This window comes from Chiloscyllium plagiosum, unplaced genomic scaffold (genome assembly GCF_037043375.1).
Source record: "Chiloscyllium plagiosum isolate Xiang-an unplaced genomic scaffold, Cpla_swu_hap1 HiC_scaffold_10, whole genome shotgun sequence".
NCBI lineage: Eukaryota > Metazoa > Chordata > Chondrichthyes > Orectolobiformes > Hemiscylliidae > Chiloscyllium > Chiloscyllium plagiosum.
Genome location: NW_028270148.1, coordinates 19,450,423 through 19,474,867, shown reverse-complemented (window position 1 = coordinate 19,474,867; position 24,445 = coordinate 19,450,423). Strand labels below are relative to the sequence as shown.

Genomic DNA, 24,445 nt, shown 5'->3' with positions numbered 1-24,445 from the left:
GCGCGAGGTGGCGGGGATCGGTGATTCTGTTGAGGACGGGCGTGCCTCAACTTGCGGAGGTTACTCGGGAGGATGGGGATCAGCAACCGGCTGCTGTTCTGTCAGTGCACGGCCTATCTGCTGGCCTTCGTGTTGGCGCTGTTCGCTGCCGTGCCGCTGGGTCAGGACCAGCACGAGCTGCGGGGCCGCTGCCCGCTGTACGGGGTGGGGCGCTGGCAGCGCAGCAACGAGAGCGGGGCTACCGGATGCGCGCAGGCGTACTGCTTCCACGTGCAGCGCTGGGGCCCGCCGTCCGCGTGCCGCTACAGTCTCTTCATGAGTATCTTCAGCTGCGCCTACTCGGCGCTGCAGGGATTCAGGAGCACCTACCTTCTCTGCAAGGGCTTCGAGGAGTAAGCACTTCGCCACCTCACTTCATTCAGTCTAAATTCTACTCGAGGTGTAAAATTTAAGAAATGTTTCAATATACAATTGTAAACGACATAGAATACCAACTGTTCTAGAGGGCTCTAGTGGGTTAGTAGTGTCCCTGTTTCTGAGCTAGAAGGCCCCACCCGCTCCAGCAGTGTGGCATAACATTCATTGGAAAATATCTACAAGGAAATGAATCGAGTACTGGAAAATGGGGTTTGATTAGATAGATACTTCACAACTGGTGTGGACATGATGGGCTGAAGGTCCTCTCTGGGCTGAAAAACTCTCGACTCTCATCAGACTTGATGCATCTCTGGAGCAAGTAAGACTTGATTCCAGGTCTTCTGGCTCTGAGGTCAAAGCACTAATATTGTGCCATCAGAGGCCTAACTTCATTTATTCTATTGTACTGCTGATTTGCAATAGGTTTACCAATCTGAGCACTTTTGATTTCTCTCCTCCTCTCCCCCTGCTCCTGCAATTGAAATTTTGAAATGTTAGCTTGATGGTCACAAATGCAAACAGGTGTCTGAACAGAATCATCCAATGTTTGTGGGATGAGGTTGTTTGGAATTGACTTAATGCCATCTGTGATCTTGCTGAAATTCTGGGGAGAGTTTAACAGGTTGGAGGGGGAAGAAGAGGTTGGGTGGACACAAGTGTCTCTTTAAAGTGGAGATGCAGTTGTTCCTGTGGTGATGTCCGTACTTCTATGCCAGAAGATCTGGTTTCAAGTCTCACTTGTTCTGGAGGTGTGTCATAATAACCTGTCAAAACAGGTTGATTTAAAAAGAAGTTGGTATGTTAAAATACAGGAGAAGTAAGTCTGACTTGCAAACCATCAGGGAAGGTCATGTTGCTAACCTTGCCAGATTTGCTGGTTAAAATGCATTTTGGATTTCACCTTTTAAATAGATTGCTGACAGAAGCTAAAGGTAGTTTTACTAGAACTATATTTGGACTGTGAAAGGTTAAATTAGGATGAATTTAGAAGATTAAAGAGTAATTTGGTTTGAAGCTTTATAAGATATGGGGAAGATAAGGCCAACGGTCTTTTTGCAGCAGAGAATGGCGAGTGCTGGGCAGAAATGAAGTCGGAGCGCAAATCCGGTCGGGAAGGTAAGTGATTGTTATTTGAGTGGGTGTGGGAAATGAATATTCAAGGCGACACGTGCTATCGTAAGGACAGACTGACTGGCAGAGGGGGTGGAGTGGCCATATTGGTAAGGGATGATATTCAGTCCCTTGCGCGGGGGGACCTAGAATCAGGGGATGTAGAGTCAGTATGGATAGAGCTGAGAAATTCTAAGGGTAAAAAGACCCTCATGGGAGTTATCTACAGGCCCCCAAACAGTAGTCCGGATGTCGGATATAAGTTGAATCAGGAGCTGAAATTGGCCTGTCGCAAAGATGTTACTACAGTTGTTATGGGGGATTTCAACATGCAGGTAGACTGGGAGAATCAGGATGGTATTGGACCTCAAGAAAGAGACTTTGTGGAGTGCCTCTGAGATGGATTCTTAGAACAGCTGGTGCTGGAGCCTACCAGGGAGAAGGCAATTCTGGATCTGGTATTGTGCGAGAACCAGAATTGATCAGGAACCTCAAAATGAAGGACCCATTGGGAAGTAGTGACCATAATACAATAAACTTCAATCTGCAATTTGAGAGGGAGAGGGTACAATCGGACGTGACAATATTTCAGTTGAATAAAGGGAACAATGGAGCTATGAGGGAGGAGCTGGCCAAAGTTCAATGGTGCAATACCTTAGCAGGGATGACAGTGGAGGAACAATGGCAGATATTTCTGTGTATAATGCAGAAGATGCAGGATCAGTTCATTCCAAAAAAGGAAGAAAGATCCTAGGAGGAGGCATGGGTGGCCGTGGCTGACGAGGGAAGTTAAGAAACATATATATATATAAGTTTTAAAAAAAAAGTATAACATAGCAAAGATAAGTAGGAAAATGGAGGACTGGGAAGCTTTTAAAGAACAACAGAGGATTACTAAGGAGGAAATACGCAGAGAAAAAATGAGTACGAAGATAAACTGGCCAAAAATATAAAGGAGGATAGTAAAAGCTTTTTTAGGTATGTGAAAGGCAAAAAAATGGTTAAGACTAAAATTGGGCCCTTGAAGACAGAACCAGGGGAATATATTATGGGGAACAAAGAAATGGCACAAGAATTGAATTGGTACTTCAGATCTGTGATCACTGGGGAAGACACAAGCAATCTCCCAGAGGTAACAGTGGCTGAAGGACCTGAACTGAAGGGAATTTATATTTGCCAGGAATTGGTGTTGGAGAGACTGCTAGGTCTGAAGGTTGATAAATCCCTGGGGCCTGATAGTCTACATCCCAGGGTACTGAAGGAGGTGGCTCGAGAAATCATGGATGCGTTGGTGATTATTTTCCAGAGTTTGATAGATTTGGGATCAGTTCCTGCGGATTGGAGGGTGGCTAATTTTGTACCACTTTAAGAAAGGAGGGAGAGAGAAAGCAGGAAATCATAGACCAGTTAGTCTGACCTCAGTGGTGGGAATGATGCTGGAGTCTATTATAAAGGATGAAATTACGACACATCTGGATAATAGTAACAGGATAGGTCAGAGTCAGCATGATTTATGAAGGGGAAATCATGCTTGACTAATCTTCTGGAATTCTTTGAGGATGTAACTCTGAAGATGTACGAGGGAGATCCAGTAGATGTAGTGTACCTGGACTTTCAGAAAGCTTTTGATAAAGTCCCACATAGGAGGTTAGTGAGCAAAATTAGGGCGCATGGTATTGGGGGCAAAGTACTAACTTGGATTGAAAGTTGGTTGGCTGACCGGAAACAAAGAGTAGTGATAAACGGCTCCATTTCGGAATGGCAGGCAGTGACCAGTGGGGTACCGCAGGGATCAGTGCTGGGACTGCAGTTTTTTACAATATATATTAATGATATAGAAGATGGTGTTAGTAATAACATTAGCAAATATGCTGATGATACAAAGCTGGGTGGCAGGGTGAAATGGGAGGACGATATTAGGAGATTACCGGGTGACCTGGACAGGTTAGGTGAGTGGTCAGATGCATGGCAGATGCAGTTTAATGTGGATAAATGTATGGTTATCCACTTTGGTGGCAAGAACAGGAAGGCAGATTACTACCTAAATGGAATCAATTTGGTAAAGGGGCAGTACAAAGAGATCTGGGTGTTCTTGTACACCAATCAATGAAGGTAAGCATGCAGGTACAGCGGGTAGTGACGAAGGCTAATAGTATGCTGGCCTTCATAACAAGAGAGGTTGAGTATAGAAGCAAAGTTGTTCTTCAGCTGTACAGGGGCCCTGGTGAGCCCACACCTGGAGTATTGTGTGCAGTTCTGGTCTCCAAATTTGAGGAAAGACATTCTGGCTTTTGAGGGAGTGCAGCATAGGTTCAGAGGTCAATTCCTGGAATGGCGGGACTACTTTACGCTGATAGACTGGAGCGACTGGGCTCGTATACCCTTGAGTTTAGAAGACTGAGAGGGGATCTGATTGAGACATATAAGATTCAAAGTTTGTGCGAAGATTTGTAGCTCGGGTGCTCGTTGTTGTGGTTCTGTTCGCCGAGCTGGAAGTTTTTGTTGCAAACGTTTCGTCCCCTGGCTAGGCGACATCATCAGTGCTTGGGAGCCTCCTGCGCAGTGCTTCTTTGATGTTTCCTCCGGTGTTTATAGTGGTCTGTCCCTGCCACTTCCGGTTGTCAGTTTCAGCTGTCCGCTGTAGTGGTTGGTATATTGGGTCCAGGTCGATGTGTTTGTTGATGGAGTTTGTGGATGAATGTCATGCCTCTAGGAATTCACTGGCTGTTCTCTGTCTGGCTTGCCCTATGATAGTAGTGTTGTCCCAGTCGAATTCATGTTGCTTGTTGTCTGCGTGTGTGGCTACTAAGGATAGCTGGTCATGTCGTTTCGTGGCTAGTTGATGTTCATGTATGCGGATTGTTAGCTGTCTTCCTGTTTGTCCTATATAGTGATTACTGCAGTCCTTGCATGGTATTTTGTACACTACATTCGTCTTGCTCATGTTGGGTATCGGGTCCTTCGTTCTGGTGAATTGTTGTCTGAGCGTGGCTGTTAGTTTGTGTGCCGTTATGAGTCCTAGGGGTCGCAGTAGTCTGGCTGTCAGTTCCGCGATGCTCCTGATGTATGGTAGTGTGGCTAGTCCTTTTGGTTGTGGTATGTCCTCGTTCCGTGGTCTTTGTCTTAGGCATCTGTTGATGAAGTTGCGCGGGTATCCGTTTTTGACGAATACTTTGTATAGGTGTTCCTCTTCTTCTTTTTGCAGTTCTGGTGTACTGCAGTGTGTTGTGGCCCTTTTGAATAGTGTCCTGATGCAGCTTCATTTGTGTGTTGGGGTGGTTACTTTCATAGTTTAGGACTTGGTCTGTGTGTGTGGCTTTCCTATGTACCCTTGTGGTGAATTCTCCGTTTGGTGTTCTCTGTACCATCACGTCTAGGAATGGGAGTTGGCTATCCTTTTCTTCTTCTCTCATGAATCGGATTCCTGTGAGTGTGGCGTTGATGATTCGGTGTGTTTTTTCTATGTCCGTGTTTTTAATGATTACGAACGTGTCATCGACATATCTGACCCAGAGTTTGGGTTGAATTTGTGGTAGGACTGTTTGTTCTAACCTTTGCATAACTGCCTCTGCTATGAGTCCCGAGATTGGTGATCCCATGGGTATTCCGTTGATTTGTTCGTATATCTGGTTGTTGAATGTGAAGTGTGTTGTGAGGCACAAGTCCAGTAGTTTAAGTATGCCGTCTTTGTTGATAGGTTCAGCGTCCTGTTTTCTGTTCTGTATGTCCAGTAGGTTGGCTATTGTTTCTCTGGCTAGGGTTTTGTCAATCGAAGTGAACAGTGCTGTCACGTCGAATGATATCATGGTTTCTTCTTTGTCTATGTGTATATTTCTGATTATTAAAGATTATCATATAAGATTATTAAAGGATTGGACACTCTGGAGGCAGGAAACATGTTTCCGCTGATGGGTGAGTGCCGAACCAGAGGACACAGCTTAAGAATACGGGGTAGACCATTTAGGACAGAGATGAGGAGAACCTCCTTCACCCAGAGAGTGGTGGCTGTGTGGAATGCTCTGCCCCAGAGGGCAGTGGAGGCCCAGTCTCTGGATTCATTTAAGAAAGAGTTGGATAGAGCTCTCAAGGATAGTGGAATCAAGGGTTATGGAAATAAGGCAGGAACAGGATATTGATTAAGGATGATCAGCCATGATCATATTGAATGGTGGTGCAGGCTCGAAGGACAGAATGGCCTACTCCTGCACCTATTGTCTAATTGAGTTTTCTCTGGTTGGTAAGTCTGGATTAGAGTGCATGGCATCAAAAGCAGTGCCAGTGTGCAGGGATGTAATTAATAAATATTTCTTTACACAAGTTCTTTAGATAGAAGTTTGGGACTCTTCCAGAAATTGTAACTGTTGGAATCTGTTTTAAACTGTAGTATACCCATGTAAAGTTCAAAAGGGTATAGGAAATGTATGGTTTGATTGCAGATCAGCCATAATCTCCTCAGTTGGTGGAACAGGTTGAGTTAATAGCCTCAGCACATTCCTCCTATACAAGTTAGTGCTTTCTGGTTGGATGTAATAAGTTTCTTTGGCTCTTCAGAGCTAAATTGTGGGCTACATGCTTATTTGAGTGCATCATGGTGACACATAGTTGCTGTTGTTTTTAATATGGAATATAGACCCACAATTGAAGTGGATTGGGTTATGAGAGTAAGGAAGTGTTATTCCAACTGTACAGGGTGCTGGTGAGACCACATATGCAATATTGAGCAGTTTTGGTCTCCTTATTTAAGGGAAGATATATCACTGGAGGCAGAGGAGATTCACCAGGATGATACCTGGTATGGAGGGATTGTCTTATGAGAAAAGACTAAACAAGCTGGGACTGTACCTGCTGGAATTTAGAAGAACGAGAAGTGATCGAATTGAAACATAAAGGATCCTTAAGGATCAGGACAGGTTAAATGCTGAGGATGTTCTCCCCATGGGAGAATCTAGGACTAGAGGGTATAATCTCAGAATTAAGGAGTGCCAATTTAAGACTGGGATAAGGAGGAATTTCTTGTTGTCTCTGGAATTCCTTGAGACAGAGCTGTGGAGGCAAAAACACAAAACAAAACTGCAGTTGCTGGAAACAGGCCTTTACCCTCCAAGCCTGAGCCAATCCAAACTTACTGTCTAAACATGTCGGTCAATTCCTAAGCATCGTATCCCTCTGCTCCCCACCTACTCGTGCATCTGTCCAGTCGCATCTTAAATGAATCTACCGTGCCAGCCTCTACCACCTCCACTGGCAACGTGTTCTAGATGCCCACCACCCTCTGAAGTACTTGCCGTGTGTATCCCCCTTAAATCTTCCACTTCTCACCTTGAAAGTGTGACCTCTCGTTATGGAATCCTTCACCCTGGGAAAAAGCTTCTCTAACTACCCTGTCTCTACCCTTCATGATTTTTTTCAACCTCAATTAGATCCCCCTCAATCTCCTTTTTTCTAATGAAAATAAACCTAACCTACTCAACCTCTCTTCATATGGTTCGTATGATCAAGGCAGAGGGAGTTCTGACTGAGCTAGCAGTTCTGAGGAAGGGTCACCTGACCCAAAATATTAACTCTGATTTTGTCCACCAATGCTGTCAGACTTAAGTTTTTCCAGCAATTTGTTAGTGTTTCTGACTGAGCTAAGTTTGGTTTTGTTGAGGAAATATATATAGGAATGATAAAGCTTGTGCCTGAATATTCAAATTTGTTTTGAATTTTCTTGGCAATTTAAAAAAACTTTGAAATCTTACTTGTGACTGGAAATGGGGAACTAAGCTTGATGAATACTGTAGCATATGTCAATAAATTCTAATTTCCCCACTTGAATTTGCTTACCTTGACTATTCGTAAATAATGCATAGTGTAATTTATTATGTGCCCTTTAATTCAGTGGACTAAACATTGTTATATCAGGATATCATCTGACATTTTTACTTGCAGTTTAGAAAAAACAAAATGCTGGAAGCATGTGTGGAAGAGAACTTCAGCTTTTCATCAGAACTCACTTTTTGGTTCTGGTTAGCATTCAGTTAGATTTGAGGGAATGGCAATTTGCTAAATGATGACTTTTGAGTAAACTAGTAAGTTGTAAAAGGACATAGAGATTGGAACATGTATAGAAAGAAAGCCTTTGAGGATGAGCTTTAAACACTTTGTTTTATTTTGCATTCATTCATTCTTCATTCTTGCAGTTGTAAATAACATCAAAGACTCAGTGGAGGAATTTAGAAAGGCTTCATAGTGTAGACATACAGATGTTACTCCCATTTATCAAAGACCAGATTGAAGGGTCATCTTTTAAAGATGACAACTAAAACATCATTAACACAGTTGTGGAAAAAAAAACACCTTTTTTCCATCAGAATATGGATCACTCTAACATTAAAGATGTTGGGGTGATTAGTGCAGATGCCTTTCAAGGGTGAGTTATAAATACAAAGAAGAAAATAACACAATGATATGCTGATTCATCAGAGTTGGGAAGAGGTTAACCTGGAGCATTAATATTGAAAAAGCTCAATTATGCTGCAAGTCTGTTTCTGAATTTCAGTGTAATCCAATTGAACACTGTCTGCTTTTGTATCAGTGTTCAGTACAAAGCCATTTTGCTTGCTTCTAACTACTTGCTGGAGTAGGGTGTTCCTACTTTTGGCATAATTATTTTAAACTATTTTTGTGTCAAGGAACTGCAAGGTTGGGCTTGCCAGGCATTTTTTTTTGTTAGGATTGTTTCTGCTTCTGATCATGTAACCAAAAGTGAACAAAGACTGATTACCACAAACAGCAGATATGTCAGAATTGTAGCTAAATCATTGAATTGTTCAACAGATGACATTACTTTTGCCATGATCTCTTAATTTGAATACATTTTAATGACGGCTTATTACATTTAGCAGTTACTGTGACGTCAAGATGAATAATTAGGTTAATTGAGGATTTTCATTGGGGAAAGTATAAGATAACCCAGTTCTTCTACTCTTGTAGATGATTTCATGTCAGTAGTAATCAAGTTTTAGAAATTGTCAAAACGAGTAACTTGTTTACAGGCAGACCAAAATGATTGTCAGAATAACCAGGTCAAATTTCAGCAGTGAATAGTGGTTAGAAAGAATTCCACTATCTTCCATAGACCTACAAATCCACTAGCTTGGAATTTAATTCCAGTGAGGGTCAGATGAGGAAAACAATTTACAGTCCATTCTTTTGAAGAAAATAGCAAGAACAGGGAATGTAAAGAATTTGTTTCCAATGATAATACATCGATAATAGCAACAGTAAAATGCACTTTAATATTAGCAGTTTTATAAGCTAATGTTAATTTGAGCTTTAAAAACTAATTGATTAAAGGAGATATTGCATTATAGATTAAAGAAATAACGGTGAGTGCTAGTGACACCAATTTTATTTTTAGCCCAGAAAAGATTAACTTATCAAATGTTCGATAATCATCAAATTTGTCAGACTATATATTTGAAACTTCTTTGTCAGAAGAGGAAACTTTAAAATGTTGCCAGGACACTTAATTAGCAGAAGTAAATTGTGGATTAAAAATAAAAACAAGTACTTAAAATGATAAAATCCCTACCGTGTGGAAACAGGCCATTTGGCCCAACAAGTCCACACCAACCCTCCAAGTAACCCACCCAGACCCATTCCTCTACCCTCTGAGCAGGAAAATCAACGTTTCGGGCAAAAGCCCTTCATCAGGACTGATTTTCCTTCTCCTTGGAAGCTGCCTGACTGGCTGTACTTTTCCAGCACCACTCTAATCTAGACTGATTTCCAGCATCTGCAGTCCTCACTCTTGCCATTCTTCTTCCCTTTTGCTCTACATTTCCCCTGACTAATGTATCTAACCTACACATCCTTGAAGACAGTGGACAATTTAGCGCGGCCAGTTCACCTAACCTACACGTTTGGGCTCTGGAGGAAACTGGAGCACCTGGAGGAAACCCATTCCGACACGACATGTGAAAGGATTTTGAAAAATTCCCATGATTACTATTAGGAAACACAAGTTAAATCTTGAAGGTTAAATAATGACTGAAGTAATGGAGACAAGGAATTGTTCAGTTTCAGCATTACTCCCATCTTTTTTATTCCATATCTTTTCCAAGGAAGGAAAACATTTCATTTGCTTTCTTCACTGTATTTTTGACCTGTCTTGCTACCTTCAAGGACCTCTTAACATACACTCCACTTTCACTACTCCTCTCATTACCCTCTCTTTTATTGTGCATTCCCTTTGTTTTACCTTTGCAAGTGTATTATCACCCATTTCTCATGATTGAGTGGAAAAGTGGCTAATGGAATTCAAACCGTTGTCAGTCTGGAGTTGACAGCTATCATTTTCACTATTAACTACCTGACTAATTTTCGTCATCTGCAAATTTCCCTATTAAAGTCCAAATTGTTAATATATACCACAAGGAATCCAATACTGAGTCCTAGAGAATGTTGAATACAACTTGTCACATTCCTCTGTATTCCATGGGCTTTTACTTTTCTTACTAGTCTGCCATGTGGGACCTTATCAAATGCATTACTGAAATCAATGAAGACAATATCCAGTGTCATTAATCCTCTTTTTTTTCATTTAGATCTGTTTATTACAGCTATCCAATGTGTAATAATTTAACGATTTCATAAAGCTTTGTGTATCTTATGTAAGAATTGATATGTATGTCATCTTTTAATTAGTGACTCTTTTTTTTAAATTTCTTTTATAGATCACTCTTTTCAGAATTTGTAAGCATGCTTCTTAGCTGCACCATTGCTTTGCTGATGCTGGTTGCCAGTGCCACAGTGAGTGATGGCCTTAATATATGGTGCAACTCAGTCACAAACAAGGGTAACATAACCATCAGGTATGAGGGATATTGATGGGAATTTATAAGCAGAACGACAGAATGAATGATGTATTTAAAGTGGGAATTAAATTCAAATTTTTTTATTTTTTTCTAACCCCTTTTCACCTGAAGACTAAATGTGATATTGAATTCTCACGACTGCTTGAGAGATCAAGTATAAATGTGTACAACTTGTGATGCTTGGTTTGTAATATAAAATCACAAATTTTTTTTGTCCCTCTGAATAATCCAAATCTCTCACATTGTGAAACTTTGCAGAGATTCACTTGGGACTAAAACCACATTCACACCTGAAAAACACTTCTCAAACAGAACAGTTGTAAAACCCAGTTGTAAAAACAGTTGTTTTCCCTGAAGAGTGTTCAGGCAACCAAGACCAAGAATAGTGTTTTCTCCAAGAAATGTCTTGTTGGGAAAAACAAAGTTCTACATATAATTTTTAAAAATATCTAAATTCAAATCTTCAAACTCAAATCCACAAAAAAAAAAGCCAATACAACAAACTAAAAGTCAGTGTATACTTAATGCATGCAGCCAGTCCACTAACTACATTTCAGATGACAATGTTTATTCTTGTGGAAGAATTCTAGTTTGGCCCTGTTCTCATTTTGGAGAAATTAGAAGCATAGAACATTACAGCGCAGTACAGGTCCTTCGGCCCTTGGTGTTGCGCCGACCTGTCATACCAATCTGAAGCCCATCTAACCTACAATATTCCATGTATGTCCATGTGCTTGTCCAATGACGACTAAAAGTTGGCGAATCTACTACCGTTGCAGCCAAAGCATTCTGTACCCTTACTACTCTGAGTAAAGAAACTACCTCTGACATTTGTCCTATATCTATCACCCCTCAATTTAAAGCTAAGCCCCCTCGTGCTTGCCGTCACCATTCTTGGAAAAAGGCTCTCCCTGTCCACCCTATCTAAGCCTCTGTTTATCTTATATGTCTCTATTAAGTCACCTCTCAACCTTCTTCTCTCTAACGAAACAACCTGAAGTCTCTCAACCTGTCCTCATAAGACCTTCCCTCCATACCAGGCAACATCCTAGTAAATCTCCTCTGCACCCTTTCCAAAGCTTCCATGTCCTCCTCATAATGCGGTGACCAGAACTGTACACAATACTCCAAGTGAGGCCGCACCAGAGTTTTGTACAGCTGTAGCATAACCTCATGGTTCCGAAACTCGATCCCTCTATTAATAAAAGCTAAAACACTATGCCTCCTTAACACCCCTGTCAACCTGGGTGGCAACTTTCAAGGATCTGTGTACTTGTACACCGAGATCTCTCTGCTCACCTACACTACCAAGAATCTTACCATTAGTCCAGTACTTTGCATTCCGATTACTCCGACCAAAGTGAATCACCTCACATTTGACCGCATTAAACTCCGTTTGCTACCCCTCCGCCCAGCTCTGCAGCTTATCTGTCTCTCTAACCTACAACAGCCTTCGTCACTATCCACAACTCCACCGACATTAGTGTCGTCTGCAAATTTACTAACCCACCCTTCTACGCCCTCATCCAGGTAGTTTATAAAAATGACGAACAGCAGTGGACCCAACACTGACCCTTGCGGTACACCACTAGTAACTGGATTCCAGGATGAACATTTCCCATCAACCACCACCCTCTGTCTTGTTTCAGCAAGCCAATTACTGTTTCAAACTGCTATGTCTCCCGCAATCCCATTCCTCCGCATTTTTTACAATAGCCTACTGTGGGGAACCTTATCGAATGCCTTGCTGAAATCCATATACACCACATCAACCGGTTTACTCTCATCTACCTGTTTGGTCACCTTCTCAAAGAACTCAATAAGGTTTGAGAGGCATGACCTATCCTTCACAAAACCATGCTGACTATCCCTAATCAGATTATTCTTTTCTAGATGATTATAAATCCTAACTCTTATAACCTTTTCCAACACTTTACCAACAATTGAAGTAAGGCTCACTGGTCTATAATTATCAGGGTTGTCTCTACTCCCCTTCTTAGACATAGTGACGAAGGCTGTTGTAGGTTAGAGAGACAGATAAGCTGCAGAGCTGGGCGGAGGGGTAGCAAACGGAGTTTAATGCGGTCAAATGTGAGGTGATTCACTTTGGTCGGAGTAATCGGAATGCAAAGTACTGGACTAATGGTAAGATTCTTGGTAGTGTAGGTGAGCAGAGAGATCTCGGTGTACAAGTACACAGATCCTTGAAAGTTGCCACCCAGGTTGACAGGGGTGTTAAGGAGGCATAGTGTTTTAGCTTTTATTAATAGAGGGATCGAGTTTCGGAACCATGAGGTTATGCTACAGCTGTACAAAACTCTGGTGCGGCCTCACTTGGAGTATTGTGTACAGTTCTGGTCACCACATTTGCTATCCTCCAGTCTTCTGGCACTATTCCTGTAGACAATGACAATTTAAAGATCAATGCCAAAGACTTGGCAATGTCCTCCCTGGCTTCCCAGAGGATCCTAGGATAAATTCCATCTGGCCCAGGGGACTTATCTATTTTCACACTCTGCAGGATTTCTTATACCTCTTCCTTGTGAACCTCAATCCCACCTAGTCTAGTAGCCTGTATCTCAGTATTTTCCCCGACAACATTGTCATTTTCTAGGGTGAATACTGTCGCAAAATATTCATTTAGTGCTTCCCCTATCTCCTCTGACTCCACACACAACTTCCCACTACTATCCTTGATTGGCCCTAATCTTACTCTTGTCATTCTTTTATTCCTTAAATACCTATAGAAAGCCTTAGGGTTTACCCTGATCCTATCCGCCAACAACTTCTCATGTCTCCTCCTGGCTCTTCTGACCTCTTTAGGTTTTTCCTGGCTACCTTGTAACCCTCAAGTACGTAATTGACCGTTCACATCTCCTTAACATAAGCCGCCACCTTCCTTTTGACCAGAGATTCCACTTCCTTTGTAAACCACGGCTCCTGCGCTCTACAGCTTCCTTCCTGCCTGCCAGGTACATACTTATCTAGGATACTCGGGAACTTTTCCTTGAATAAGCTACACATTTCTAATGTGTCCATCCCCTGCAGTTTCCGTTCCCATCCTATGCTTCCTGAATCTTGCCTAATTGGATCATAATTGCCTTGCCCAATGGTATACACCTATCCCTTTCTATCACTAAAGTAAACATAAAAGAATTGTGATTGGTATCACCAAAGTGCTCACCTACTTCCAAGTCTAACACCTGGCAGGGCTCATTACCCAGTACCAAATCTAATGTGGCTTCGCCCCTTGTTGGCCTGTCTACATACTGTGTCAGGAAGCCCTCCTGCGCACACTGGACAAAAACTGACCCATCTATAGTACTCGTACTATCGTGTTCCCAGTCAATATTTGGAAAGTTGAAGTCCCCCATGACAACTACCCTGTCTCTCTCACTCCTACAGAGAATCATCTTTGCTATCCTTTCCTCTACATCTCTGGAACTATTCAGAGGCCTATAGAAAACTCCCAACAGGGTGACCTCTCCTTTCCTGTTTCTAACCTCAGCCCATACTACCTCAGTTGACGAGTCCCCAAACATCCTTTCTGCAACTGTGATACTGTCCTTGACCAACAATGCCACACCTCCCCTTCTTTTAGCATCTTCTCTGTTCTTACTGGAAACCTCTAAATCCTGGAACCTGCAACAACCATTCCTGTCCCTGCTCTTAAGCAATTAAAGTTCCTTTTCCAAATGTTCTGATTTGAGCGAGTAGTTCACTTAAAACACAAGGTTTACACTCCCATGTACAGGTTGCATTTTGAATGGCAAAATTGGGCACACTGATCTGTAGGAAATGTTTTCTCAGATGTGCAATGTCACTCAGCTTGTAACCATTCATTGAGAATTTTTAAACACCCACTCATGACAAGTAAATGGTACTTAGATGCTGGAATCTACCCATGTGGTAGTTTGAATTCCTCAAAATCTAAATTTTTGAATATAAATGTGTATCTGCCAATCCAAGAAATCATCTTGCCCATTGCACTGTTCTTTAGAGCAGGACAGTCAACTTTTGGGAATAAAAAATTGGGATAGTTTATAATTAAAATTGTGCTGTTAACTCAAAGATTCTCAAACAGAAATTGCTATAGAAACTCAGCAGGTCTGGCACTATCTGTGGAGAGAAAACGGTTAATGCTTTGAGTCCAGTCCACCTGGGGAACTTAAGTTGTGAAGGCTGCAGTGACAAGTTCAATAATTTTAGAAACTGAAAACAACTTTTCATGACTTTTACCCACACCAACACCATTATGATATGTTGCTTTCAGCACAACCAACCCATTTTCCCCCACTCCTGGTCCTAATTATCATGTCTGACAAATGTTACAATTCTTTGAGGTGACAAAGGAGAGCCAGTGGATGTGATCTATTTCAATGAGAACCCCACCTCATCCTTCTAAACTGAGTACAGACCCAGAGTCCTCAAATGCTCCTTATGACAAGCCCTTCATCCCCAAGATCATTCTTGTGAACTTCCTCTGGAGCCTTTCCAAGGCTACCTCATCAGAAAGTGTTTGACAAGGGGTCCTCCAGGACGCTGCAAAATAAACAGAGCTCTTTGGTGTTATGGGCAAGGTACTTGCATGGATAGATGAATTACTGACTGGAAGAAGGCAGAGTGGGGATATAGGGATCTTTTTCTGGGTGATAGCTGGTGACTGATGGAGTTATGCTGCAGTCTTGCAACCACAACTGTTCATTTAGATTGTTAATATATAAAATGAAGAATCTGAGGGCATTGTTGCTAAGTTTGCAGATGTCACAAAGATAAGTGGTGGAACGGTGTTGAGGAAATGGGCAAGGTGCAGAAGGAAATGGATGGTCGAGAATGTGACAGATGGAATACAATGTGGGAAAATGAGAGGTTATGCACTTGGATAGGAAGACTAGAGATGTAGACTAATCTCTAAATGGGGAACAGCTTCAGAAATATACTACAGAGGGACTTGGGAGTCCTAATTCAGAACTATCTTATGATTGTGCATTTCATTGGCAGTTCGGAAACCAAAAGCAATGTTAGCATTCATTCCAAGAGTGCTTCAATACAAGAACGAAAGTACTACTGATCTGTACATTTAAAATATTATGAGCAGTTTTGAGCCCTATGTGTAAGGAATGATGAGGTAGCCTTGGAGAGGCTCCAGAGGAAGTTCACAAGAATGATCTTGGGGATGAAGGGCTTGTCATAAGGAGCATTTGAGGACTCTGGGTCTGTACTCAGTTTAGAAGGATGAGGTGGGGTTCTCATTGAAATAGATCACATCCACTGGCTCTCCTTTGTCATTGGGTTCTCATTGAAACTTAGAACATGAAGAGACCTAGATAGATGGTGGAGGCTAAGATGTTTCCACTATTTGCAGAGAGTGGGACCCATGGGCACAGCCTCAGTAAAGGAATGAGACCTTAGAACTGATGAGGAATTTCTTCAGTCAGTGGTGAATCCATGGAACATATTGCCATAGAGGTGGATTTAAGACTGGGGTGGAATAGGTTCTTGATTAGTAAGGGGTTAAAAGTTATGGGGAGAATGGGATTAAGAAACATCAGTGGAGCAGACTTAGTGGGCTAAATGAATTAATACTGCATCTATATCTTGTGGTCCTACATTTAAAAGCTGGCCCAAGTCAAACAAAAGACCAAAAAAGAAAAGTGGGAACTTAACTGTAGTTTAGGTCAGTACTAGGTTGTGAATATGAATTTTTTTTTTGAATTGAATGCTTTTATCTCTCTCCTGCAGCTAGTTCATGTTCAATTTATATTGTTGCAGCTGCAGAGATGCCCAGGAAGAAACTCTTAATCTGAATGCGGTTCCTACTTTGTTCTATGACCACTTTGGTACTGCACAGGTGAACTTTGTACTTTAATAATTTCATTAAACATGACTGCTAAAGAAATTGATGAGAATTAACTGGTAACCATCTGATTCCTATTTTTAATTCCAGTTTGGCCTGTGGTGTGCTTGGATAGTATGGATTGTAATAGCAATACTTGCTTTCTTGAAAGTTTCTCATTGTCGCAGTAAAGATGACTTTTCTGTACAATACAAAGAAACTCTTCTAAACCAGCAATCGCAAAAATATTTCCGTGAACAAATGGGCAGTGTGTTCATCTAATCATCTTTTATTACTCATTGAAATACATTATATGAAAAATGGGATCAACATATGATTGTTCTATAAAATGCCGTGATTTATTACTTATCCAACCTGCATCCCCTGACCTGAAGATCGTCCATCTTGGTTTAACCCTGTACAAAATTCACTATTTGTTGTATTCCTACTCAGTAAATGGAAAATTTGCTTAACACATTACTTGGAATTCAGAATGAGCAAGTTATTATTTGAACAATTTCTTCTATGTTTAGTAAATGAGAATGGTGTTGTTTTCTGTTAACTTGTAGTTTATGGCAGTGGATAATTGTTATAGGAACCAACTGTAATTGAGACCCCATAAGTATCTAAAGTTATGGATACGCAGCATAAAAACATAATGCAGACTATTACAATGTATGTAGAACAATTTGAATTTTCAGTTACCACTTAGTTTGACATGTGCATGCTATAGTCATTGCTAATTTGTTACTGTGAGGATTGTTTTTAAAGATCAATTACTTAAACAGTTTGTCAGTAGTTTTTGAGGTTGGAATTTATGGACATAGCTGGAAATAGCTGAGGTAATCTGGAAAAATTGGTGATCCCATGAAGAATAATCAGTGTTGCATAATAAATGTAAAATTTGTAACAGCATTCAAATTTTATTTTTTATTGAAATCAGGTTGTAGAGTGTAGAAACCCGTTCATCCAAAATGAGATCTGATCTCATCTAAGATGACAAAATATATAAATTTTACTTCATGTTGCAATAATTAACTCTGGCAGAAAGCAGACTCTGTATTTGCTCCACTTCCGTTAAGAACTTGTAAATACTGTATGGTAAATGTTCATGACTTAAAACTCTAGAATTTGGGGTGAGTATTTGTTTCATTCCAAACCTTTGCCTTTCCAGAAAGGTGGATACATGACCTGAATAATGTGAATATTAATCAAGTTGATTACTGAGGATAGAGTTCAGCTCACAAGAGCAGATATGAATGACAGTAACTCCCTTTAAATTCATAAGCAGTAATTAATTCTGAAAGATCAATATCTCTCCCATTTGTCTACCTTTCTTACTGAGGTTATGACTGAAGAGCAAAACTTGGGTTCAATAATTGACATGGATTAAGAATAATTTGTATTATAACTAAATTCGTCTCTAACTTTTCAGAAATTTTATTACATAAAACCATGCACTTCGTTGCAGCTGTTTCATGGTTTTATTCATTTGGATGTCGTAAGTGTTCATTCTACTCATGTCCAAGTTTTTGGTACTCCATATTACCAAGGTCAGTTTAACTGTTCATGGAGACAAATTTTAATGTATGTTATCAATTGCAGAATTACTTCAGTCCTCCTGCTGCCAACTACTTCAATCTAAAATGTTGTCAGTGCCTCATTCATAGGACCAGGATCAGTTCATTTTCCAAAATGATTACTGAATTGTACCAAGGATTCAAGTTCCAAATTATATATTTGCTACTATACATTCATCCAGAAATATTAGCAAGTTTTGCAGAGGTGTCAACTTATGTAGAGGAGTTTAATAGTGCTAGTGTACGATTCAGAAAATGTTCACTGTTTTGCAGTATCCTATTTAATTGCAAATAAATGAAAAATGAATTGTGAACCCCTCAACATCTCTTCATTGCCAAAGCTGATGAAAACCACCTGATTAAATGAGTCTATTAATGAAATCAATCGTGATTTTAATTTGATTGTATTTCATTTCTTTTGTCATCCTTCCATAAAAATGAGCCCCCTCATTATCTAACACATGATTCCAGTAGTTTGCCAGCCATTCAGACCATCCTAGTTATTGATAATTGTGAATATGGAGCTGCCCAGCAGTTAAATTCTGAATTTCTACCATTTGACAGCCATTAAAATCCTTAAGTGTTAAGCATATTCCACTTCTTCTCAAGGTGGTTCTTCAAAGTTTACCATCAGCTAAGTTTCACTTCTAAGCTATCCCTTGGAGTCACATCAGTTTTATGGCCCTACTATATTGTTTCAGGGTATTCACAATTTCCCTCTGCTGTACTGACGAGAACTGAACACAGTCCAAAACAGACTCATCAAAGCATTGCATTCTTCAGCAATGAATGCCTCAAACTGTTGATCTCAAGTTGGCTGTATATTTCGGCAGTATTTGTGATGACAGAACCTAAGTACTAACACTCATTACTTTCAAATTCCTTCACATTTAGCAAATGTTTTCAAAGCAATGGCAGCAAACTCTGGCCTATGGCTGTAGCTGGTTTGCCAATTGATTCTTTTGCTTGTCACAATGTTAGGTTGTTAAGGAGGGATATAAAGCTTGAAATTGTAACTATGTACAATGGGGTCACAAAATGTACAAATTTGGCCTTGCTGGTCAGTTTTCTTTCCCTGAAAGATATTGTTGTGGACTAGGCCAGACCACCCAAAACATTGTTCAGCAGACCATACCTTTGCAATTTGTTTTGGTAAGTGTACAGTGAAAATTACTCTAAGTTAGTGAGGTTGACTACCAGATTTAAAAGACAAAATTTATTCACAAAATTACACAATGAAACACTAACAGAATAAAAAACCCCTACAGAACTGTCTATCCAAATTAGACTTAATTATGCTGTTCCAAATATGCACAACAGTCCCAATAATCAAACCCCCTTTAAAACACAGAACAGGTTGAAGTTAGAAGGGCAGAAGAGTTTCCTCACAGCTCATTGTCAAACTCTCAACCAGTTTTGGACTGAATTAAACTGCTCAGCTAGAGAGCTGACCACTCCCCTTTCATTCTACAGGTCACTTCTAAACCATGACCATTTTGGCCTGAAGTCTCAAACAAAAGGCCTCTCAAAATCCTTTTCATCTCTGTACCAAACCAGTCTGATTGGAGCCTGGCCTGGTTTATTACCCCTCCAACAAAAATAAAGGACAGCGTATCCTTGAGCTTTTAGGAAAAAGGACTAGCTTTGTGACAATATTAATGAACCAGATTTTCTTTTACAGTCAACAATGGTTTCCACTTATAGCTGGTGGTAGCCCCATGTATCTGCTGTCCTTGCCCTTCCAGATATTAGTGTTCGTGTGTTTGGAAGGCACTTCTAAGTAACCTTGGTGAATTTCTACAGTGTGTATTGCAGATAGTACCCATTCTGCTACTGACCATCTGTGAAGGAGAGTTAATCTTTGAAAATGGTGCCAATCGAGCAGGTGTTTGTCCTGGATAGTGTGAGGCCTGACAAACCTGTTAGAATTCTTTGAAGAGGTAACAAATAGGTGAGACCAGGGAAACCTAGTGGATGTTATCTATCTAGACTTCCAAAAGGCCTTTGATTATGTGCCTGACCTGCTGTGCTGTTCCAGCAATAAAGTTTCAGCTTTGATTATGTGCCTCATGGGAGGCTGCTGAGTAAGGTGAGGGCCCATGGTGTTTGAGGTGAGCTACTGATATAAATTGAGGATTGGCTGTCTGATAGAAGGCAGAGAGTTAGGATAAAAAATTCTTTTTCAGAATGGCAGCTGGTGACAAGTGGTGTCCTGTAGGGTTCAGTATTGGGGCTGCATTTGTTTACTTTTATATATAAATTATCTGGATGAAGAGACTGATGATACGAAGTTAGGTGGACAGGCAGATGGTACTGAGGTGGTGGGGAGCTGCAGAAAGATTTACAGTTTGAGTGAGGTACAGGAAATGGCTGATGAAATTCAACATGAGCAAATACAAGGTCTTGCACTTTGGGGAAGAAAAAATACAGGCACAGGCTATTTTCTAAACTGAGAGTACAAAGTACAAAGGGATCTGAGAGTGATAGTCCAGGATTCTCTAAAGGTTAACTTGCAGGTTGGGTCCGTGGTTAAGCAAGCAAATGTAATGTCATTTATCTCAAGGGTTCGAATGTAAAAACAGTGATGTGCTTCTGAGACTTTATAAAGCTCTAGTTAGGCTCCACTTAGAATACTGTCCAATTTTGGGCCCCACACCTCAGGAAGGACACTGGCACTAGAGCATGTCCAGCAGAGATTCACATAGATGATCTTGGAATGGTAGGCCTAACATACAATGGCTGAGGATCCTGGGATTGTATTCATAGGGTTTAGAAGGTTGAGGGGAGATCTAATAGAAACAGAAGATGATGCATAGCTTAGAAAGGGTGGATGCTGAGAATTTGTTTCCATTAGGTGGGGAGACTAGGACTTGTGGGCACAGTCTTGGAATTAGAGAGGGGGGGGGGTCAATTTATAATGGAAACGAGGAGACATTTCTTCTGCCAGAGAATGGTGGGCCTGTGGAATTCGTTGCCATGGAGTGCAGTGGAGGCTGGGATGTTAATCATCTTCAAGGCAGAGATTTGATAAATACTTGATCTTGCAAGGAATTAAGGGCAATGGGGAGAGTGTGGGTAAGTGGAGTTGAAATGCCCATCAGCTGTGATGAAATGGCAGAGTGGACTCAATGGGCCAAATGGCTTTACTCCCACTCTGATGTTTTATAACACTAAAATCAGGGCAAGTGAAGAAGGTTACCTCAGATTACAAAAATACAATTGACTTATTGTTTGCAAGTTTTAATATTAAACAAAGATTTTATCATTGAATCAGTTGTTTCCTCTAACTTGAGGCTCCTATTGAGCTGAGGCTCCACCCTTCCTGCCCGTTAGACCCAAAACTCATTTATGCAGTAATTTATTTTATAATGGGATAGCTGATGCCTGTGCAACCTACACTATACAAATACACTTAAGGATCTTGATCAGATGAGCCAATGAGCTGAGGATGGGCAGGTGGACTTTGATTTTGATAAATGTGAGGTGCTGCATTTTGGAAAGGCAAATCTGGGCAAGCCTTATGCACTTAATGGCAAGATCCTGGGGAGGATTACTGAACAAAGACATTGGGGTGCAGGTTCATAGTACCTTGAAAGTGGAATCACAGGTAGATAGGATAGTGAAGGTGTTTAGTATGCTAAGAGTTGGGAGGTCATGTTGCAGCTGGACAGGATATTGGTTAGGATATTGCACACAAAGTAGCATGTGCAATTCTGGTCTCCCTTCTATAAGAAGGGTGTTGTGAAACTTGAAAGCGTTCAGATGATTGACAAGGATGTTGTCATGGTTGGAGGGTTTGAGCTGTAAGGAGAGGCTGAGTAGACTGGGGCTGTTTTCCATGGAGCTTTGGAGGCTGAGTGGTAACCTTTAGAGGTTTATGTAATCATAAGGAGCATGGATAGGGTAAGTAGATAAGGTCTTTTCACTGGGGTGGGATGGGTGTGGGGGGTGTCTAAAACTGGAGGGCATAGGTTTAGGTTGAGCGGGGAAGGATTTAAAAGGGACCTTAAGGGCAACTTTTTCACACAAAGGGTAGTGAGTGTATAGAATGAGCTGCCAAAGGTATGATTACAACATTTAAAAGGCATCTGAATAGATATAATAAAAAGGATTTAGAAGGAAATGGCAACTAGGACTAGATTAATTTAGGATATCTGGGTCGGTTTCTGTGCTATACATCTGACTCTATGACCAACATAACTAAAATTACAAGTGATATAAAATGCAAAATGTTTACATACTGGTGAGCAGGAATGCAAAAAAAGTTAAAGCATGATTAGGAAATTCAGATGGAGTATCTGAAACAAACAAATGGAAATTGCTGAAGAAACTCAGCAAGTCCCAGTTGCTTCTAATGAAATGTCAACATGACTATAAACATTAACTGTTTTCTCTCGAAGGTACCATTTCGGTATTGTTTCACTGTTGGAAAACAAGGAAATTCCAACTTTTTCACACCAATTCTTATTAGAGTGAGGCTTGTGACCAACTGATGTTACGTGATCATTACACAAAATGCAAAGAAAAATATCTAGTACTTCTACTGATACAAGAATAGGGCCTATTCTCATTCAGGAAATGTGATAGGTTGTACTTTTTAGCAAGGTAAAAACAATGACTGCAGATGCTGGAAACCAGATTCTGGATTAGTGGTGCTGGAAGAGTACAGCAGGGACTTTTTAGCAGCATAGGCACCAAACATTTCTGTCCAAATGCAAGAATTCCTACTATTTGTCACATGCACCAAAATGCACTGAATCAGTGCAGCAAATTTATCAGGATCAAATGAACCATCATGATTTTGATATGACACTATTGCTTCAAAATTTAAGTATCTGTAACAGATACTTTCTCAGTTTTGAGAGAACAATTGATTGTTAGTATGATGCCATTAGAAAAATCTGATTAAGAGTTTGAGGGGAAATGAAGTAATTTAGCTTTTGTCAAACATGTACAAAAACTTTTTTTTTTACAGTTTTATAGATGCCCAAGAGTGCAATGATCATGTTTGTTTGGAATACAAAATCTATCTTTCATATACTGTGGATTGATGTGGATCAATGATCAAACCTGTAATCTTATTTTGTTGCTTAAGTGTGGGAAGTCCCATCTGAGTACAATATTGTTGTCTACTCATTGTAAAACAATTTAGCTTAACTTCATTCCTATCAAAAATATTTTTTGTTTCTAACATTCTTTCCCACTGTACCTTTTAGGGGAAAAATAACATCAGGAGAAAAGGCTTTTTTGCATAATTAAAGACATTTCATTTGAATAAAAGGCTGGTAAAGCTTCAAGTCATTAACACTCATCCTTCAAGGCAATTTAGATTTACAGATTGCATTAATAATTTAAGTTAATTGTGGATGGACACAGACAAAAGTAGAGGGTTAGAAGTCACAAGAATTGTTTAGCAGAGTAAACTTAAACTATAGAAAAGATGCAATAGGTACACCAAAATCTGCCTCAATCACTACTGAAAGTACACTTCGTTTACTTGAGACGTGGTAAACACTTGTTCTATTTTAATTTACACACATGAATTGAATATTAATAAAATAATCCTTTGAAATTATCCTGGTTTATTGGAGATAGAAGTTTTTTGCAACATGCTGTTCTGGATAGTATATTGCTACTGAAGCAAAACATCTGTAACCACTTGGATAGTAAACTTAGTGAAGAAAGAATCCCTGACATGAGTCCAAGTAGATTAATTATATACTGTTAAAATCATTAATTTCTCATCTTCAGGTTTTGAACAGTGACTTGAAGGAGGTTCTTATTTTATCTGGTTTGGAGGACAACTTGCAAGTTCCAGTCGAGTTAGAGGGAAGCCTACCTGATCTCTCTCAGACCCTACACATGTGATTATATTAGAATGGCATCATTGTTAGCACCAATATGGTGGGCCAAAAAGTCTATACCTATGTTCAGGGTGTAACCTATGTGTTAGTGTTTGAAGAATATCAAAATTGTATTTCCTGATTGTCTTAGTCTCAGCAAGACTAAGACAACTGTGTAATTAGTGACTTGACCATATGTCCCATAACATCTCAGCAACAGACTCTTGAAGATTCAATGCTTTGCCTTTTTGCCTTCAAGAATAGCCCATTGGCCAGTGTGTTTCTTTCAAAATAGTAGGTTTAGTCTTTTTTTCCCCTCTTTTAATGAAGATTGTGTATTTGAGTGTCTCAAAACTTATATTCTTATTACCAACTGCCTGTGTAAACTAGCTATTGCACCAATATTGAAGGTTTTGCTTTGAGTATAAACCAACAATTGTTAAGAAACTTGGTTGAGAGATCTTGCATTTTAATTCCTGAAAGAGTACTTAACTGGTCATCTTAATAACTGGAAATGTTTAAAAACACATTTGTCATAACATAATGGAATTTAAATTGATTTTGCACAACTACACTCTTGACCGTAACATAAGCAGGAATACTTTTTTTGATTAGCTTACATAGTTTCCACAGTTTATGACTATAGTTAGAATTCACAAGCCCATTCCCTGTAGTCTACATTCTTTACAATGCTAGATGGCAAGAATTCACCTTCCCAGGTCCATCTATAAACCTACAGGCAAGATTAATTTTTTCAGATTCCAGCTTTGATTGAATCCTTCACACTGCATATTTTCC

The 24,445-nt window shown here is 40.2% G+C and overlaps 1 protein-coding gene across 4 annotated transcripts; it reads left to right on the top strand.

Moving 5' to 3' along the window:
* Positions 1-24,084, top strand: LOC122552649 (transmembrane protein 179-like). Of its 4 annotated transcripts, XM_087991175.1 has the most exons (5): positions 1-392; positions 10,248-10,385; positions 16,161-16,239; positions 17,660-17,777; positions 23,556-24,084. In XM_087991175.1, the coding sequence occupies exons 1-5, from the start codon at positions 73-75 to the stop codon at positions 23,567-23,569; spliced, it is 669 nt and encodes a 222-aa protein (XP_087847301.1). In that variant the 5' UTR covers positions 1-72; the 3' UTR covers positions 23,570-24,084. The 4 variants fall into 4 exon arrangements, with proteins under 4 accessions (XP_087847301.1, XP_043551372.2, XP_087847299.1 ...); XM_043695437.2 differs by lacking the exon at positions 17,660-17,777; XM_087991173.1 differs by lacking the exon at positions 23,556-24,084 and having other exon boundaries at positions 17,660-19,136.
* Positions 24,085-24,445: the final 361 nt, after the last annotated feature.

Coding starts and splice junctions, on each gene's coding strand:
- LOC122552649 (XM_087991173.1), top strand. CDS start 73: ATGGGGATCAGCAACCGGCTGCTGTTCTGTCAGTGCACGGCCTATCTG. Junction 393..10,247: donor CTCTGCAAGGGCTTCGAGGA/GTAAGCACTTCG, acceptor TTTCTTTTATAG/ATCACTCTTTTCAGAATTTG. Junction 10,386..16,160: donor AAGGGTAACATAACCATCAG/GTATGAGGGATA, acceptor ATATTGTTGCAG/CTGCAGAGATGCCCAGGAAG.